At 41.0% G+C, this 15849-nt stretch overlaps 1 protein-coding gene across 3 annotated transcripts in view; it reads left to right on the top strand.

The window, feature by feature from the left end:
• The first annotated feature begins 6379 nt into the window (after window positions 1-6379).
• Window positions 6380-15849, top strand: part of SYT14 (synaptotagmin 14) — a 212188-nt gene continuing 202718 nt past the window's right edge. Inside the window, exon 1 of one of the 3 annotated variants that reach the window (XM_077902218.1) lies at window positions 6380-6483. In XM_077902218.1, the coding sequence (XP_077758344.1) occupies window positions 6471-6483 (13 nt within the window). In that variant the 5' untranslated portion in view covers window positions 6380-6470. The remainder of the gene's footprint in view (window positions 6484-15849) is intronic. The other 2 variants (XM_077902219.1, XM_077902220.1) reach the window with 2 other exon arrangements.

Here is a 15849-nt window from a genome sequence, read left to right as displayed (position 1 = left end):
ACTGGATAAATATTTAGCAATATAGGAATAAAGTCAACCAAGTATTTTTTGGTTGGAGGAGGAGTCTGAATGGAGGAGAAAAAAGACAGGGCTTAGCATCTGAAAAAGTACATTTTTCCCCATGTAGACTTATCACAATAAAATGCAGTAGACAGGAATTAGTAGAAGTAGTGGGTACCTTGATAGCTATATCTATTATTTGCATGTAACTGTTTCTATTGAAAGTTTAACAAAATATTTGTGCATATTGTTTTAGGAGAGAAATTGGGATATTTAAGGAGTTACTAGCAAATGTTTTTTAAATCAGATTTTTGTGGTGTTTTTTAAATGTAGTGAGCATCTTCATGAGATGAAACTTTATGATAGCAATTAAAACCTAAATTGTGGGGGTTCCTGAGTGGCTCAGCCAATTAAGTGTCCAACCCTTGATTTCAGCCCAGATCTTGATCTCAGGATCATGAATTCAAGCCTGAGGTTGGGCTCCATGCTGGGTGTGGAGCCCACTTAAAAAAAAAAAAAAGAAAGAAAAGAAAAGAAATGTAAATTGTGTGTAGGGTCTCATAATTCACTTCCAAGCCTGAGCATATCATGTAAAACTCAGAAACTGTACTCTTACAAATCACTGTCCTATATTTGATTATTTTGGCCCATTTTTTGGATCCTCAAAAGATGTCCCATAATTCCACTAAAAAGTTGCTCCATCATAAAGTTAAAAAAAAAAATGTGTGGACTTTTTTGTAATGTCAGAGCATGGCATGTTATACCACACAAAACTCTGGAAATTTCTCCTTTCATTCATACTAGTATATGTTTAAGCAAAGAAAAAGTCTATATTGGGGAAACATAATTGGGAAGATAAGTAGAAACACTATGCTAGATAAAAAGTTCTTTGAGTTTTTTAAAAAGCTCTTTTACGTTTCTCTTTGCCGTGATCATCAATGATGATTTTGACATTTTATCAGATTGTTATACAGATGTACATATTAAAATACAAAAACTATTAATATAAAGGATCCATGATACCTAAGCCTGTTACCATTTATTTATTCACTTGACAAAAATTAATTATCTATTTTTATACAAAGAACTGTACTTGGCATTCTTGTATTTGATGAGTTTAATAAGCAATAAAAGCTCTTAATGACCTTCTCTGAATTGGGCCCACATATTTATAGTTATATAAACTAAGGAGATTTAAATGACTTTTTCCAGCATAAGATGATTTTCTCATCTAACTCAGATTATTCATTGATTTTTTTAAGTGTAGTATTCGATTTCCTTCCTGCATTTGTACATTCTTGAGGCCTTCTATAACTTGCCTCTTTCTACATGAGAGATGGCTGTATTTACTGGTGTGTGACATATTTATGGCATTTAAAAGATTTGTGGCATACTTTTTGACCTTTGAGTGAAAATTGTTATATAACTGTCACTTGTCATTATGGGAACATCCAGCTGTGAAAAAAAGGTCTTAAATATAATCAAGTACTCCTACGTAGAACGAAATAATACATTTCTTTGTTGTAGATAAAAAGGTTTAGCTATTGTAGCTTGTATCCTACTAAGCATGTACTCGTTGGACATTTTGTGTGAAATTAGTCGCTATGATTGGAAGTTCTAGTCACTTCTCTACTCTGACAGGTAAGTATTGTGCTGTGCTGCAGTTGTCTCAATAAACCACAGGGGACTACTCTGTGCATTTAGCCAATAGCAATACCTTCATTGATCAATAGGAAATTATAACAGAGATTACACAGGAGCATATCATATTTAGAGAGGAAAAGGAAAAGGGTGTAGGTGGCCCTTCAGTCTGTATAAAAAGTTTCGAAAATAATAACGGCAGGAAAGTATAGGGTAATAATTAGTGTCTGTGCTATTTGCTCTCTTCTTTCTTTTCTCTGGTAGGGCTTCTGCTCTCTCTAAAGCTTTAGGTGGTGAAGGAAAACTACCATTTGATCTAAGTGAATAAAAACAATTCTAGAATGTTCCATGTTTAGTTTTTCTTGTAGCTATTATTGTGCTGCCTATGGTGGGGTAGGGGACAAATCTTGGGGAAAATAATTACTGGAGGAAATGAAGGAGCAGAAAGAATTATCCTGATTTCTGTATATTTTTACCTTTTTCTTCCCATCTCAATCTTATTTACCTCCACATGGCATGATGGGTACATTTCTTACTGTACCAGGTCATAAGATAGAGTATCCACACGTGGGAAATTTCTACTGTCCTCCTCCCATCAGAGGCTTTACAGTTTATCCCACCAAGTACCCATTAAATAATCTTTGGCAGTCCCTCCCTGCACACCACCATGTCACTTCCGTAGCTCTCAGGCCGTGTAGTCCAATAGGGTAGGCATTAACCACATGTGGCTAGTGGCCACTGTAGCACACAGCACAAATACAGGAAGTTCAGGAAGTTTTCATTGCCACACTCAGTTCTTCTGAACACCTATGCTTTAAGGGAACCTAAGGGAAATGTGCTGAGGTAGAGTACCCTTGTAGTCATCTCTTACAATTTCTCAATATGAGAATCCTCTACTGGGAACTATCTCCCCATCCCCTGTCATCCATACAGGTCCCATGGGGACTGCTGTAGTCTTCTATGACCCTGTCATTATGGCCACAGAGGATTTTCTTTTTGTCAGAGGTGTGCACCTGATCCAAGCTGGGTCAATTTTAGTTCCTGGCCTCCTGATTGGTCTGGGGCAGGATACTTTATTTAAATAGTGTTAATGACACTCCACCTTTTTTGGGAATTTATGGACTTAGGGGCCCAGAAAGTTGCCAGAATCTGTAAGCCATAGAGCTTGGAATTTCTCAGGTGTCATGTTTTCCACTGTAGGGAAAACACATGGTGAGCCAGAAAAATGAAACCAACATGCAGAGAGGGGTAGAGAAATGAGGCAGAAATTGTAGTGATAGCATTCAGGTTCCCAAGTGCAGCTGATACTGAGGGCCAGGTTTATTTCTATACTCCTATCTTTATAATTATCTTTCCATTTTCCCTAAGCTAGTTCAAGCTGAGTTACTCTCATTGGCAAAGTTACCAGAACAAATAAGTAATATTATAACTGTTTCCATGACAGTATGATTCATGAAAGAAATGTAATATTAATGGTTGTAACTAGATTTTTCATTAGATCCTTATATCCAGCTACATCTCAGATAATTGCTACGGCTAACAAAGCTTAAAGTTTAAAAACGTCTCTCTTGCTCAAAGAGTCAAAATCCCTGGGTAGCATAATTTAACACCTACTAAATTTTCCAAAAAATAAGTTTTTGTATAGGTAATTGTTAAGTCTCCTTTTTTATATATGCAGCTATATATTGCTAGGTAGTATTTTTTCTGTTCTTTTAGTAGGCTTTGGTCTTTTTCCATTGAATAGCTTAAATTATATAAAAGAAGGTTCCAACTTAAAAAAAATTTTGTTTCTAAAATGTAAATGCGAACTTTTATAAATTGGAATATATTTTCCATCAAGATATTATTGCTATTAATGGTGGTAGGTTATTTTGGTCAGCACACGAACATTACTTAACTAATGAAGGTGAAATTACCTTTCACTTACCCTTTGAGTTGACCTTTCCACATAATTCACTTTCAGTACTTTCTTTACTAATGTTTTAGCCACACTGCTGGAAGGCACGAGCTTTCTTGTGCCTGGAAGTCAACTATCATCTTAAATAATATTTCTGTGAAATACTAAGCTGAACCTTAAGTCAACTATCGTCTTGAATAATATTTCTGTGAAATATTAAGCTGAACTTTAAAATACCAACAACACATTTCCATTACCAAATCACAAGAAAGGGAATGACTTTGACTTCTTTTAATTTTCTTTTTCCCATCTCAGCCCCTATCTCTGCAATACATGGTGGGAAAATTGGGTAGTTGCTTGAACTACATGTTTGGAAACTATTTTGCAAATAATTTATTAATAAAGAAGAATGAAGAATATATAATGCAGCAGTTCTTGAGTTCCCCTTAGTGCATATAGGTGTATAGACTAAACATATTTTAGAGATATAAGGTCAAAATTAGAAAAAATAATGTCAGTAGGTAGGATGAGTAATTAATAAAATGTAAAATATTTACATTGTAATTATATTATTACCCAAAATTAAGAACATCAAACCCGTAGCATATTTTAGAAATACGAGTATATATGTATAAGAAGATAAATCTCAATTCCAAGTGGCCACTAAGCAATTTTAGCAGCTATATGAAATACTGGAAAGTTAAAGTAAGCCATATGGTATTGTTCATGACTAGTCTCACAGAAAACTTCCAATTAGAAATTTGGAAATTTGCCTGGGTGGCTCAGTGGTTGAGTGTCTGCCTTTGGTTCAGGGTCCTGGGATCAAGTCCCACATCGGGCTCCCCATGGAGAGCCTACTTCTCCCTCTGCCTATGTCTCTGCCTCTCTCGGAGTCTCTCATGAATAAATAAATAAAATCTTTAAAAAAAAAATTGGAGAGGGACGCCTAGGTGGCTCAGCAATTGGGCATCTGCCTTCGGCTTGGGGTGTGATCCTGGAGTCCCGGGATCGAGTTCCACATCAGACTCCCTGCATGGAGCCTGCTTCTCCCTCTGCCTATGTCTTTGCCTCTCTCTCTGTGTGTCTCTCATGAATAAATAAATAAATACAATCTTTCTAAAAAATTTGGAGAGCACTTTTTTTTTTTTTTTTTTTTTTTTTTACAGGTAATGTTGGCAGGGGGAGTTCTGTATTCTAATCCGAGGGAAGATGTCATCACTACTGAGTAGCCTTGATCTAAATTCCCAGATTTGACAAGTTTGAAACTGAAGTTCACTACACATACACAAATTAATTTTCTGAGCAAACTGTGGTGATATTAAGCTGGATATGGAAGCTTAGATAGCTTGGTCATATATACAGTAACTTGTGTGTTGGCGATGAAATAACAATTAAGTTTTTCTGGCTTTCAATATGGAATTCTTAAAAAGGTTGAACAATCGGATTACTCAGAGCCAGGCAGAAACCATAAACTCAGAACTGTCAGTTTCAAGTTCAAAATAATGCTTTGGAGTTTAAGATTTTTTTTTTCTTTATAGGAGGTTACCTGGAGAACGTATCTTTGGCACTATACATATTTTATCTGCATCTCATAGATATCTAGGGTAAACACACACAAACACCGAGCTTTCCTGAAATGAACATTTAAGTATTTTCTGTGTAGAATTCATTGGTTTCTTCAATAACAACTCTTGCTTATAACCGGCTTTTAGCACAGTGCCTGGTTCCACAAATATTCGCTGAACTAATGAAAATGGTAAAGAATGAATGTCTACTGAACATAAGCCATGACTGAGGAAGAGATTACATAAAAGAAATGAAAGACAGTTTCTGCTCTAGATTTACAGTCCAACCTCACTTACATAAGTGCAAAATCTTTTCTTCTTGTGTCGTCCCCAAATAGCTACCTTGCACTAGGAGTTAGCATTTTGTCTGCCTGGTGGAATCAGTAAACTCCCCATTCCTCAGTGTGGTGGATTGTCCAGATCCTCAGAGTAACCAAACGAAGTTGTGAGTTGGGTAAATGGTTGAGTGTGCCAGGTAGCTCAGGCAAAAATCAAGGGGCCCCTCGAGGCCGGTGTTCCAGGCTGGCCTGTGACTGTTCATAACACCCACAGGTCTGCCAGTTTAAAGTCTGTCAAACCGTCTGTCTGATGTCTACTTTCGTATGGCCTCAAATGCGTGCTTATAATGGGCCGATAGATGTCAACTCCTATTTCCAAGGGGAACAGTAAGCTCAGGGTGGTGGCCAGCTCTATCAGGAATTTGCGTGTGTGTGATAGAGAGACAAAGAGAGATAGGGACAGGAAGCCGCTGTCCTTAGGATGCCTTTCTCCTGTTTGCTTTTTGCCAACTAGCTGTCTCTTGGCCCCAGAGCAGGGGTCTGAGGCGGGTGCTTGACGGATTCAGGCAAAACCAACGCCGAAGAGGTTGGGAGGCCGGAGCCCGGGCTGCCAGCGAGGAGACCTGTCCATGGTCCTGAAGCGCATCCCCGGCCCGCGCCGTCCCGGGGGGACCACGGAAGCCCCGGGGGGCGGGGCGGGGCGGGGCGGGGCCGCCTCTGCCGACTTGGGGCGCGGGGCCGGGGCTCCCGGGCTGGGCACCTGTTTCGAATCCGGACGCGAGGCGCCGTGGGGGTGGGGGCGGGGGCGGGGGCGGGGCGGGGGCGGGGGCGGGGCGGCGTCACGTGCTGGCGGCCGCGGCGGCGGCCCGGGAAGGTTCCATCGCCCCGGCGGCCGGCAGTCGGGCGCTCGCGGGGGGTGGGGGGCTCCTCCGCCCCGCCCCGCCCCGGCCCGCCCCGCCCGCGGCTCCCCTGCGGGCCGCGCAGCCGGGCGTTCGCGGGGCCGGCCCCGCCCCTCTGGCTGGCGGCCTCGCCGCGTCCTCCGCCCGCCGCCCCCGCCATCCAGTTGGTGCGGTCCAGGGCGAGCACATCATGGCGATTGAAGGTAAGTGGAGGCCGGCCGCGGCGCGGGGGAGGGGCAGCGCCCGGGCGCGGGGCTCCGAGGCGCCCGGAGGCCGCGGCGGGGGGCGGGGGGGCCGGGGAGGCGGGGGTCCCGCCCGCGCCTCGGGCCCGAAGGCTCCCTCGCTCCGGCCCTGGCGGTCCCGGCGGCCTCGGCCCGCGGCCCGGCGCGGGGAGGAGCCGGTGCACGGGCAGGTGCGGCGCCCGCGGCGCGGAGGGGCTCGGGTGCGGGCCTGCGGAGGGGGCCCCGGGACCGGCCGGGGAGCCCCGGGCACCCCCCCTCCCCGCGCCCCCCCCTCCCCGCGCTCCCCCCCTCCCCGCGGGCCCCGCCTGGCCGCCCACCGGGTCCTGACCCTCCTTGGTCCCTTCTCCGGAGCCCTCGCTGCGTGGCACTCTCCGTCCGTCCCTACCCTTCCGTTTGGTGCTGTAGGGCGGCCGGGAAATCTGGCAGGAGGTTCATTTCTCAATTTCCTCAAGCGTTATCCCTCATCCCTCCACCCCCACCCCCACCCCCCACCCCCAGCCCTCAAAACTGCTCCCCCCGCCCCCCCCCCCCCAACTAAGAAAGAGAAGTAAATACATCCTGGAATGACACACGCACGCTCTTAGAACCCTGCAGGTAGGACCGCTCCACCGAGTGTTACAGTGTCAGCAACACTCAACATTTTCAAAAAGTACCTTGGTTATCTGTTACCTAGCCAGACGAGGTGCTTGGCATCGGGGTGTAGCTTTCTCTTGTTCCAGAAACATACTATCAGTCCACTGAGTGTTACAGCGTCAGCAACACTCAACATTTTCAAAAAAGTAGCTCGGTTATTTGTTACCTAGCCGGATGAGGTGGTTGGCATCAAGGTGTATTTTTCTTTCCTTCCAGAAACATACTGTTGCTCCACTAAGTGTTACAGTGTCAACAACACTCAACATTTTCAAAAAGTACCTTGGTTATCTGTTACCTAGCCAGATGAGGTGGTTGGCATCAGGGTGTATTTTTCTCTCATTGCAGAAACATACTATCAGTCCACTGAGTGTTACAGCGTCAACAACACTCAACATTTTCAAAAAAGCAGCTCCGTTATTTGTTACCTAGCCAGATGAGGTGCTTGGCATCAGGGTGTATTTTTCTCTCGTTCCAAAAACATACTATCTGGAAGGAAGCATCTATGTTTTTGCTTTGTTGTTAAGGAGGATATTGTAGAAGTTAACATCACACGTCTAGGATATTTATGTGAGAGCCTGCAGCGTCTTCCAGCTCCTGTCTCACTTTTAGCTTAACTCAGACAGTGAAAGTAGTCTGTAAAATTTACCTGTGTGGGCGCACGCGTGGATGGATTCACATCATCTGTACAGATGTCCAGGGTACCTTTAGCTATATCATTATTAGCTTACATTTTATGTGTCTTCCTTCCAAGTAAAACTTTTCGGAGGATTTCCTATCTTGGTGACTGGCTAGTCACTGGTAGCCTACCCTTCTGGAGGTTCCTTTTTGTCAGGTCCTGTGGTCTCCAAAATAACTTTAGCTGAGTGTGTATTTTTATTTTAAGAGACTGATTACCTGTGACATACAAGACACACATTCAGACGCATTTCAGATCATTTCTTTAGCTAAAATGATGGGAAAGCACTGGAAGCAAGACCTACTTCTAACTTTTGATAGTCCTGTTACCCAGAGTGGTACTTTCAAACTCTTCTCCTTACTGTATTTTTAACTAGAAGTTAAAAATCCAGAAACCAAATCCACTGGTTAATGTTTTTTTACCTTATTTCTACAACCAGTCTGTGGTAGTATTTCTTAATGATGTGATAAAGCTAAAAAGTTTATGCAAAAGTGAGGAAAAATTATCCAGATAGCATCTGGATCTGACCCTGTAACTTTTTTTTTTTTTTTAAAGATTTTTATTTATTTATTCATGATAGTCACAGAGAGAGAGAGAGAGAGGCAGAGACACAGGCAGAGGGAGAAGCAGGCTCCATGCACCGGGAGCCCGATGTGGGATTCGATCCCGGCTCTCCGGGATCGGCCCTGGGCCAAAGGCAGGCGCCAAACTGCTGCGCCACCCAGGGATCCCTGACCCTGTAACTTTTAATTTCTTGGAGTATTTTGCAGTTTTTTTTTTCTCTTTTTCTCAGTCCTTTCCTCCCCTCCCACTCTACCTACCCCCAACCACCCAAAGTTCAATGTGATCCATTCCTTTTTTTTTTTTTTAATTTTTATTTATTTATGATAGTCACAGAGAGAGAGAGGCAGAGACACAGGCAGAGGGAGAAGCAGGCTCCATGCACCGGGAGCCCGACGTGGGATTCGATCCCGGGTTTCCAGGATCGCGCCCTGGGCCAAAGGCAGGCGCTAAATCGCTGCACCACCCAGGGATCCCCCTTTTTTTTTTTTTTAATGTCAACTGCTGGCTCTTTGCATGCCTATTGCCACTTGTATGTTTAAAGAACAAGATTTTTGAAATTCTCATATTCTCTAGATTCTTCTGTGTTTCACATATTCACATCAGTTTTTTAATATGTAAGCATTCATTGAAGTTTTCATAGTATAAAGATTAGGAATTATATGTTTTCTAGTTTGGTAAGGAGAATAAAGTTAATTTTAGCATTTCAAATAAAAATGTTGGGTCAGGTTAGTCTAACTGTGCTGTTGATCACATACCAGAGCCCATTCTATATACATACCATTCCCTTGCTGTGTTATGAAGCAAAATGAGGTCTTGATGAGGACTTTGTACTAGGGACACCTTAGAATTTTAGGGGTTCAGGGTGGCATCTCATTCAGCCTTCTTCCCAGTGAAGTGACTCTTAAAGCATTCATTCCTTTCATTCACCTGTTAGTTCTGAAGATATTGAGCGCTAGCTGTAATCCAAGTTCTCTGCAGATTCTGTGGGGCCATAAAGATGAGTAGGACCACACTCCTTCCCTCAAAGCTCCCATGCAATTATGAGAGCACATGCAATTAGCCATGCAATTATTATATAGTGTGAACAACAAAAGATGAATCATCTTTTGTATAGAAACGTTCAATGGCACATGAGTTCATGGAACTCATGTGCCAATGAACACTGAACAGTGTCTGCCAAGTGGAACAATTATTCTTATAGTTCACGAGATCTTTCAATCTGATCAAAAACCTCCCGTTCAGTAACTTGTCTATCTACTTATCCTAGGTCTGCCTTCTGGAGCGATTAATTAAAAGTCCACTGTTCCCTGTGTTTATGACATCCCTTCTACTGTCTGAAGACAGCTTTTGAGCATTTTCATTTATAGACAAAATATCCAGTTCTTCCTCTGGATGGTGTACAGTTGTATGTTCTAAAGTTTGAAATATGGCAGTGAGCCATTCCATTCCAGATGTATTATTGAGTAGCAAACATTTAAAACTGTTCTATCATTTCTTATCTTGTGCACAGTCCTATCAATATAGCTTAATATTAGAATGGCCTTTTTGGAACTACATATTGGCTTAAGATGAGGTTAAAATCAACAAAACCATAGAGTCTCTTCCACCTGAACTACATTCAAATTAGATGTCTTCAGTCCCCTGAATAGCAAACCAACGTTTTGAATCAAAGCACAGATCATTTTTATGTGTTAAGCATATTCTTATTAGCTGTGGCCCAACATTTTATTTTATTTTTATTTTTTTAAAATTTTTATTTATTTATGATAGTCACAGAGAGAGAAAGAGAGAGAGGCAGAGACATAGGCAGAGGGAGAAACAGGCTCCATGCACCGGGAGCCCGACGTGGGATTCGATCCCGGGTCTCCAGGATCGCGCCCTGGGCCAAAGGCAGGTGCCAAACCGCTGCGCCACCCAGGGATCCCTGTGGCCCAACATTTTAGCCCCTGAGTTTAGATTTTTAAGTATTAAGGGTTACTTTTATTTCCTCCTCTGTAAAACCTTCCTTCCTCCTATGTAAAACCCATATTTTACATACTAAGTAATTATTCACTTCCTCCTTTTATCAGATAACTACTAATCAGGACTTCAAACAGATATAAGATGGTGATGTTCCTGCACTGATCTAATATAATTCCAGTCAGAGGTGAAGAAGTTAGCTCTATCTAACTGGTACAATTCTGAAAAAGTATTTTGAAATATTGAGTAGTTTACAGAGCCTTTTTGTTACCCTAGAGGTCTGGTGATAACTGGGTTGGGAATCATTGCTCTGCTCTCACCTCTCAAGACCTGTAGTTGTCGTGTAGGGTATTCACTCTTGTAATGTTGGCCTGTGTCAGTCTGACATTGTTAACCATTTCCTGTTATTTTTTGAAATTTTCTCCTTCTCCCTTGATCACTTGCTTCTCAGTCATCTTTTCATCTCCTTTGCCTAATGTTCTTTGTGTTTCCTTTCTTAACTCTGTTCTCATCCTCTTTACATGCTGCTGTATAATTGCACACATTGGTAATTTTATAATCACTTGTTTATAATTTGTCTTCCCTGTCAATTTCTAGACAGTAATGTCTTATTTATTTTGTACTTCTTAAATTTTGCACAGTTTCTAAATATAGTATTTACTCAACAAATGTTTTTCTTGAATTGTTATAGTGGAATTCTATGTATTATGTACATTGATTGCATCTGTTGCCTGGATGTATTTGACCAAAAATCTGCCATTTGGTAGCTTCTATCTATCTACTCACCCTAGTTCTGCTTTCTGGAGCAGTAAATTAAAAATGCACTATTTAAAAAAAAAAGATTTACTTATTTTAGAGAGAGAGAGAGCGCACGTGTGCTGAGTAGGGGCAGAGGGGGAGAGAGAGAATCTGAAATAGATTCCTCACCTAGCTCAGAGTCCAGCTCGGGGCTTGGTCTCACAATTCTGAGATCATGACCTGAGCCAAAATCAAGAGAGTTGGTTGCTCAACTGAGCCTCCCAGGTGCCCCTAAAAGTGCAATATTAACACTTACAATGAGAACCAAGTGATGAATGGAAGTGTTGAATCACTATATAGTATACCTGAAATTAATACTGCACTGTATGTTAACACACTGAAATTTATATAAAAACTTTTAAAAAGTACACTACTAATAAAATTACACAGAATTTTCCTAATTTTTGTTTTCAGATAGTAGCTAGATATCTTGAATGTTCCACAGCAGTCCAAAACCTTTTATATGTCCCAAAGTAAAGTTGTCATCGCAGCCACAAATCCAGTCTCTGTACTCCCTACTACATGTAAATTTACCATCTGAGTGGTATTTTTATATAACCGGATATCGGAGCCTGAAATCTGGAAATCAGTCCTATCTTAAACTCACCCTCCCCTACCCACATCTTGTTGATCAGCCGTCTGCATCTCAGTTTATGATGCTCTGTGCTTACACTTCAGTTTATTCCCTCTCATTAAGAGCCTTGTATTACTTTCCTAAGCTAGTGTGGTGTTGTCGTTTGCACTAGTTTTAGGGTTCCTTCCAATTCATTTCCTGAAGTATTGCTAGTTACCCTCCTAAAACGCAAAGCTAATATATAAAGCCTCAGGATAGCGATCTTTATTGATCTGACCTATGCTCCTTCATTCAGTCCACATTTTTCTGACTTTTCCATAAGAATATCAGGATACTCCACAAAAACTTGTTTGCCCAAGTGAAAATATTCACCTTTGTTGTTAATGTGCTGTGTGTTTACTTAACCTCTCTGGGTAGCATTTTTTAAAGTTGTAAAAGAAGACTATATTAGAAGAAATCTGTGTTTGTGTGGATATGTGTGTATACATATCTAAGCTCTTTATTCCTAAGGCACTTTGTCATTTACCACACATTTCCAGGTACATATTTTTTAAATCATCAGTACAATTCTGAGGTGCTCTTAAAGACTTGTGGTGACTCTAAGATTTCCATGGCAGGATTTGGACTTTTGAAATATTGAATTAAAAAATCTCATACAAATATGTTACAGGACGAGTCTGGAGGGAGAGCATCACATCCTTCCTGCATTCCATGTTCCTGTTAGAGATCATTAGGATGTAATTGGCAGCAATATAATGAGAAAGGCCTGTCTGTCCACTTTCTGTGGCAGAGTGGGGCAATTTATTGAATAGTATTTTTTTTTTTGGCGGGGGGATTTACAGTTTAGACAATGATATTCCTAAAAGGGATATTTTGACTTTAAGCAGGCATAACATTTCTAATGTTTTGCTGAGAGTTAGGATCCATTGAGATACGCAGTATTTTATTCTGAGACCTGTCTCTAAGTACTCTGGAGTACCTGACTGTCTGTTTAAGGTTCCTCTCATTCACTAAACAAAATTAGGAAAAAGGAAGGAAGGGGATCCCTGGGTGGCTCAGCAGTTTCACGCCTGCATTTGGCCCAGGGTGCGATCCTGGAGTCCCGGGATTGAATCCTGCATCGGGCTCCCGGCATGGAGCCTGCTTCTCCCTCTGCCTGTGTCTCTGCCTCTCTCTCTCTCTCCCTCTCTCTCTCTCTCTCTCTCTCTGTGTCTATAAAAAATAAATAAAAAATAAATCTTTAAAAAAAAAAAAGGAAAGAGGAGGGAATAGTAGAGAGATAGTTGTATGAAGAAATATTTCATATTTTGTGGTTTTGGGTAATATTAAAACTCAACAGTGCGTGCCAGGGTAGAAAGCAAGAGAAACACATGTTGGCTTGTTTATTTGTTGAGTAATACTGTTTGCATCATTGCTTACTTTAAAGTGATTATAATGTTTGTCCATAGCATATGTGTAGTAGCATAGTTGACTGTCTTCATGGATTTGGTTTCCATCTAGCTGACTTCATTCTTTTTTCCACTCCCAAATCCTACCTAGTTTACACCTAACGCGAAAGTAGTGCCTATACAGGGAGAACGTTGGATTGAACAAACCGCTATCAGTGAAACACTCTAAACTTTTGAGTAAAATAATCATGCGCATATTTGGTATGCAAATGTAGTAAAATCTTAATTGAAACCTAATAAATTGGAACTATTGATATACCTTTTTTAAGAAGGAGGAAATAGGGAGCTCCTGGGTGGCTAAGCAGTTGAACATCTGCCTTTGGCTCAGGGTGTGATCCTGGGGTCGCAGGATCGAGTCCCGCATGGGGCTCCCTGCATGGAGCCTGCTTCTCCCTCTGCCTGTGTCTCTGCCTCTCTCTTTGTGTCTCCCATGAATAAATAAATCTTTTTTTAAAAAAAAAAAGGAACCAAAGCTTTAGAGCTACATCTTCCTTTCTCTGTTTTCCTTTTTCTCTCTCTGTTCCTTATCATTTAAAAAAAAAAAAAAAAAAAGGAGGAAATAGTGATAATACAGCAAACTATCATCAGGAATTTATTTAAAAACAGACTTCTAGGATTCATATGTGCACTCAAAAGAGTTTCTTTCACATTTTAGGGCCATATTAGAATTGATATTCACAGTAATATTCTGCATCCTCAGGAGAGAGAGAATTTTAATGAAAAATTGTCTTCAGTATTCTGAACTTACTAATGTAATAATGCATATTAATAGCTTTAACAAATGATCTGGTACAGTAGTCAAAACAAAAGATGTTCTCATTTAACTACAAAATTAAGTAGAATACTTTTTTATGAGCATACGTTTATTCAGAGTTTTATGGTATGATCTTAATGAGCTTCTAAAAGGTCCAAAACATAATTAACTCAAAAACTGAATTAAAAGTTGCTCAGAAGTAGGAAAAATGGTGTATGTTCATGAATAATAAGTTTATTTTTAAGATAAAATTTGCACCTCTTGGAAAAAAATTATTGAATAAATTCATAGGAATTTATACTGATCAAAAGATAAGACTATTTAGCTCATGGTTTGCAAATTATAAAGTACGCTAAGATATTGTTATGAAAAGAGGTATAGTTGGTTATTCTGCATGATGCTGGGGTGGCAGCAAGTATGTGTCTCAGAATTCAGGCTATTATATAGGAATATGATATATTAAATTACTTTGTAAAGGTAATTCTAGAAAGGACTTATTCAGATTATTTTAACTCTAGTAATTGCACAGCAACAACAAAAAAGTGGAGGAATTCCAATTTGGAAGGATAACTCCCACAGGACTGGAGGCCTAAAAGTTGGTTTTTGGGGTTTTCTGTTTGTTTTTTTAAGAAAAATTCTTTTTTTTTTTTTTTTTTTTTTAAGATTTTTCTTTATTCACGAGAGAGAAACAGAGAGAGGCAGAGACACAGGCAGAGGGAGAAGTAGGCTTCATGCAGGGAGCCCAATGTGGGATTCGATCCTAGGACCCCAGGATCACACCCTGGGCCGAAGGCAGATGCTCAACCGCTGAGCCACCCAGGCATCCCTCTAAGAAAAATTTTAAAAAGGGGCCCCTGGGTACCCAGTTGGTTAAGCACCTGCCTTTGGTTCAGGTCCTGGTCCCCCAGTCCTGGGATCGAGGCCTGTGGTGGCTTTCTGCTCGATGGGGAGCCTGCTTCTCCCTTTCCTTCTGCCCTTTCCCCCTGCTCATGCTCTCTCGCTTTCTTAAATAAGTAAGTAAATAAATAGATCTTTAAAAGAAAGAAAAATTCTAAAAAGAGGACAAAAGAAGTATGAGAAGATTAACATTTATTTGGAAATGTTTACACAGGAGAGTGTTTGAAATTAACTGATAACTAATGCTGTAGAAGAGAGGAAAACAATCTTTCCTGTCTTCAGGCTTAAATCTAAGTTTTCTTTAAATTTCATATTCTTGTGAGGAGATGCTCACGATGGGCCAGGCATCATCTATCCATTATCTCAGTCATGGAGAGCAAATGCATGGCAACCCTTCTCCTTCTTTTGACTATAGCAGACATCTGTTTTGTTAAAGTATCTTTTTAACATCTTTCCCTGCCAAATGTGGACTTGCTTTCAGAATCCTTCTCAACATTGCCCTCCACCCCCATTCCAGCAGCTACTTTTAATCCCCCAGAATTGGTATACAGAATGAAAGCTATTTTCCATCCTGGGGTAACTATTATTACTATTTTACAAGTGAATTTAGTTATTTTAATTTTTTCTTAATAAGCACAAAGTTCACAAAAACAGTACTAGGTGAGACCATCTTTAAAATTGAAGCCTGGGGGTGCCTGGGTGGCTAGTTGGTTAAGCATCTGACTTCGGTGCAGGTCATAATCTCAGGGTCCTGCTCAGTGGGGAGTCTGCTTGGCCCTGTCCTGCTACCCCTCACCCATTGATGCTCTCTCTGTCTCTCTCAAATAAATAAAATCTTTAAAAAAAAATTAGAGGCTCGCTCAATTCAGACCCCATGATCTTTCTATAACATGCTGCTTTCAGTTAGTTACCAAAATTGGGATCATTCCTTAAATGACTTAATTAGGGTCAAAACTGAAAGGTACCTGGAGATTAGTGACTATGGTCTAAATGGGCTAAATCGGTTGGTTGGTGGAGGGGAATT

The sequence above is a fragment of the Canis aureus genome, chromosome 6 (genome assembly GCF_053574225.1).
Source record: "Canis aureus isolate CA01 chromosome 6, VMU_Caureus_v.1.0, whole genome shotgun sequence".
NCBI classification, from domain to species: Eukaryota; Metazoa; Chordata; class Mammalia; order Carnivora; family Canidae; genus Canis; species Canis aureus.
Note: the sequence above shows the minus strand (reverse complement) of the source record. Positions and strands in the feature narration are given on the sequence as shown.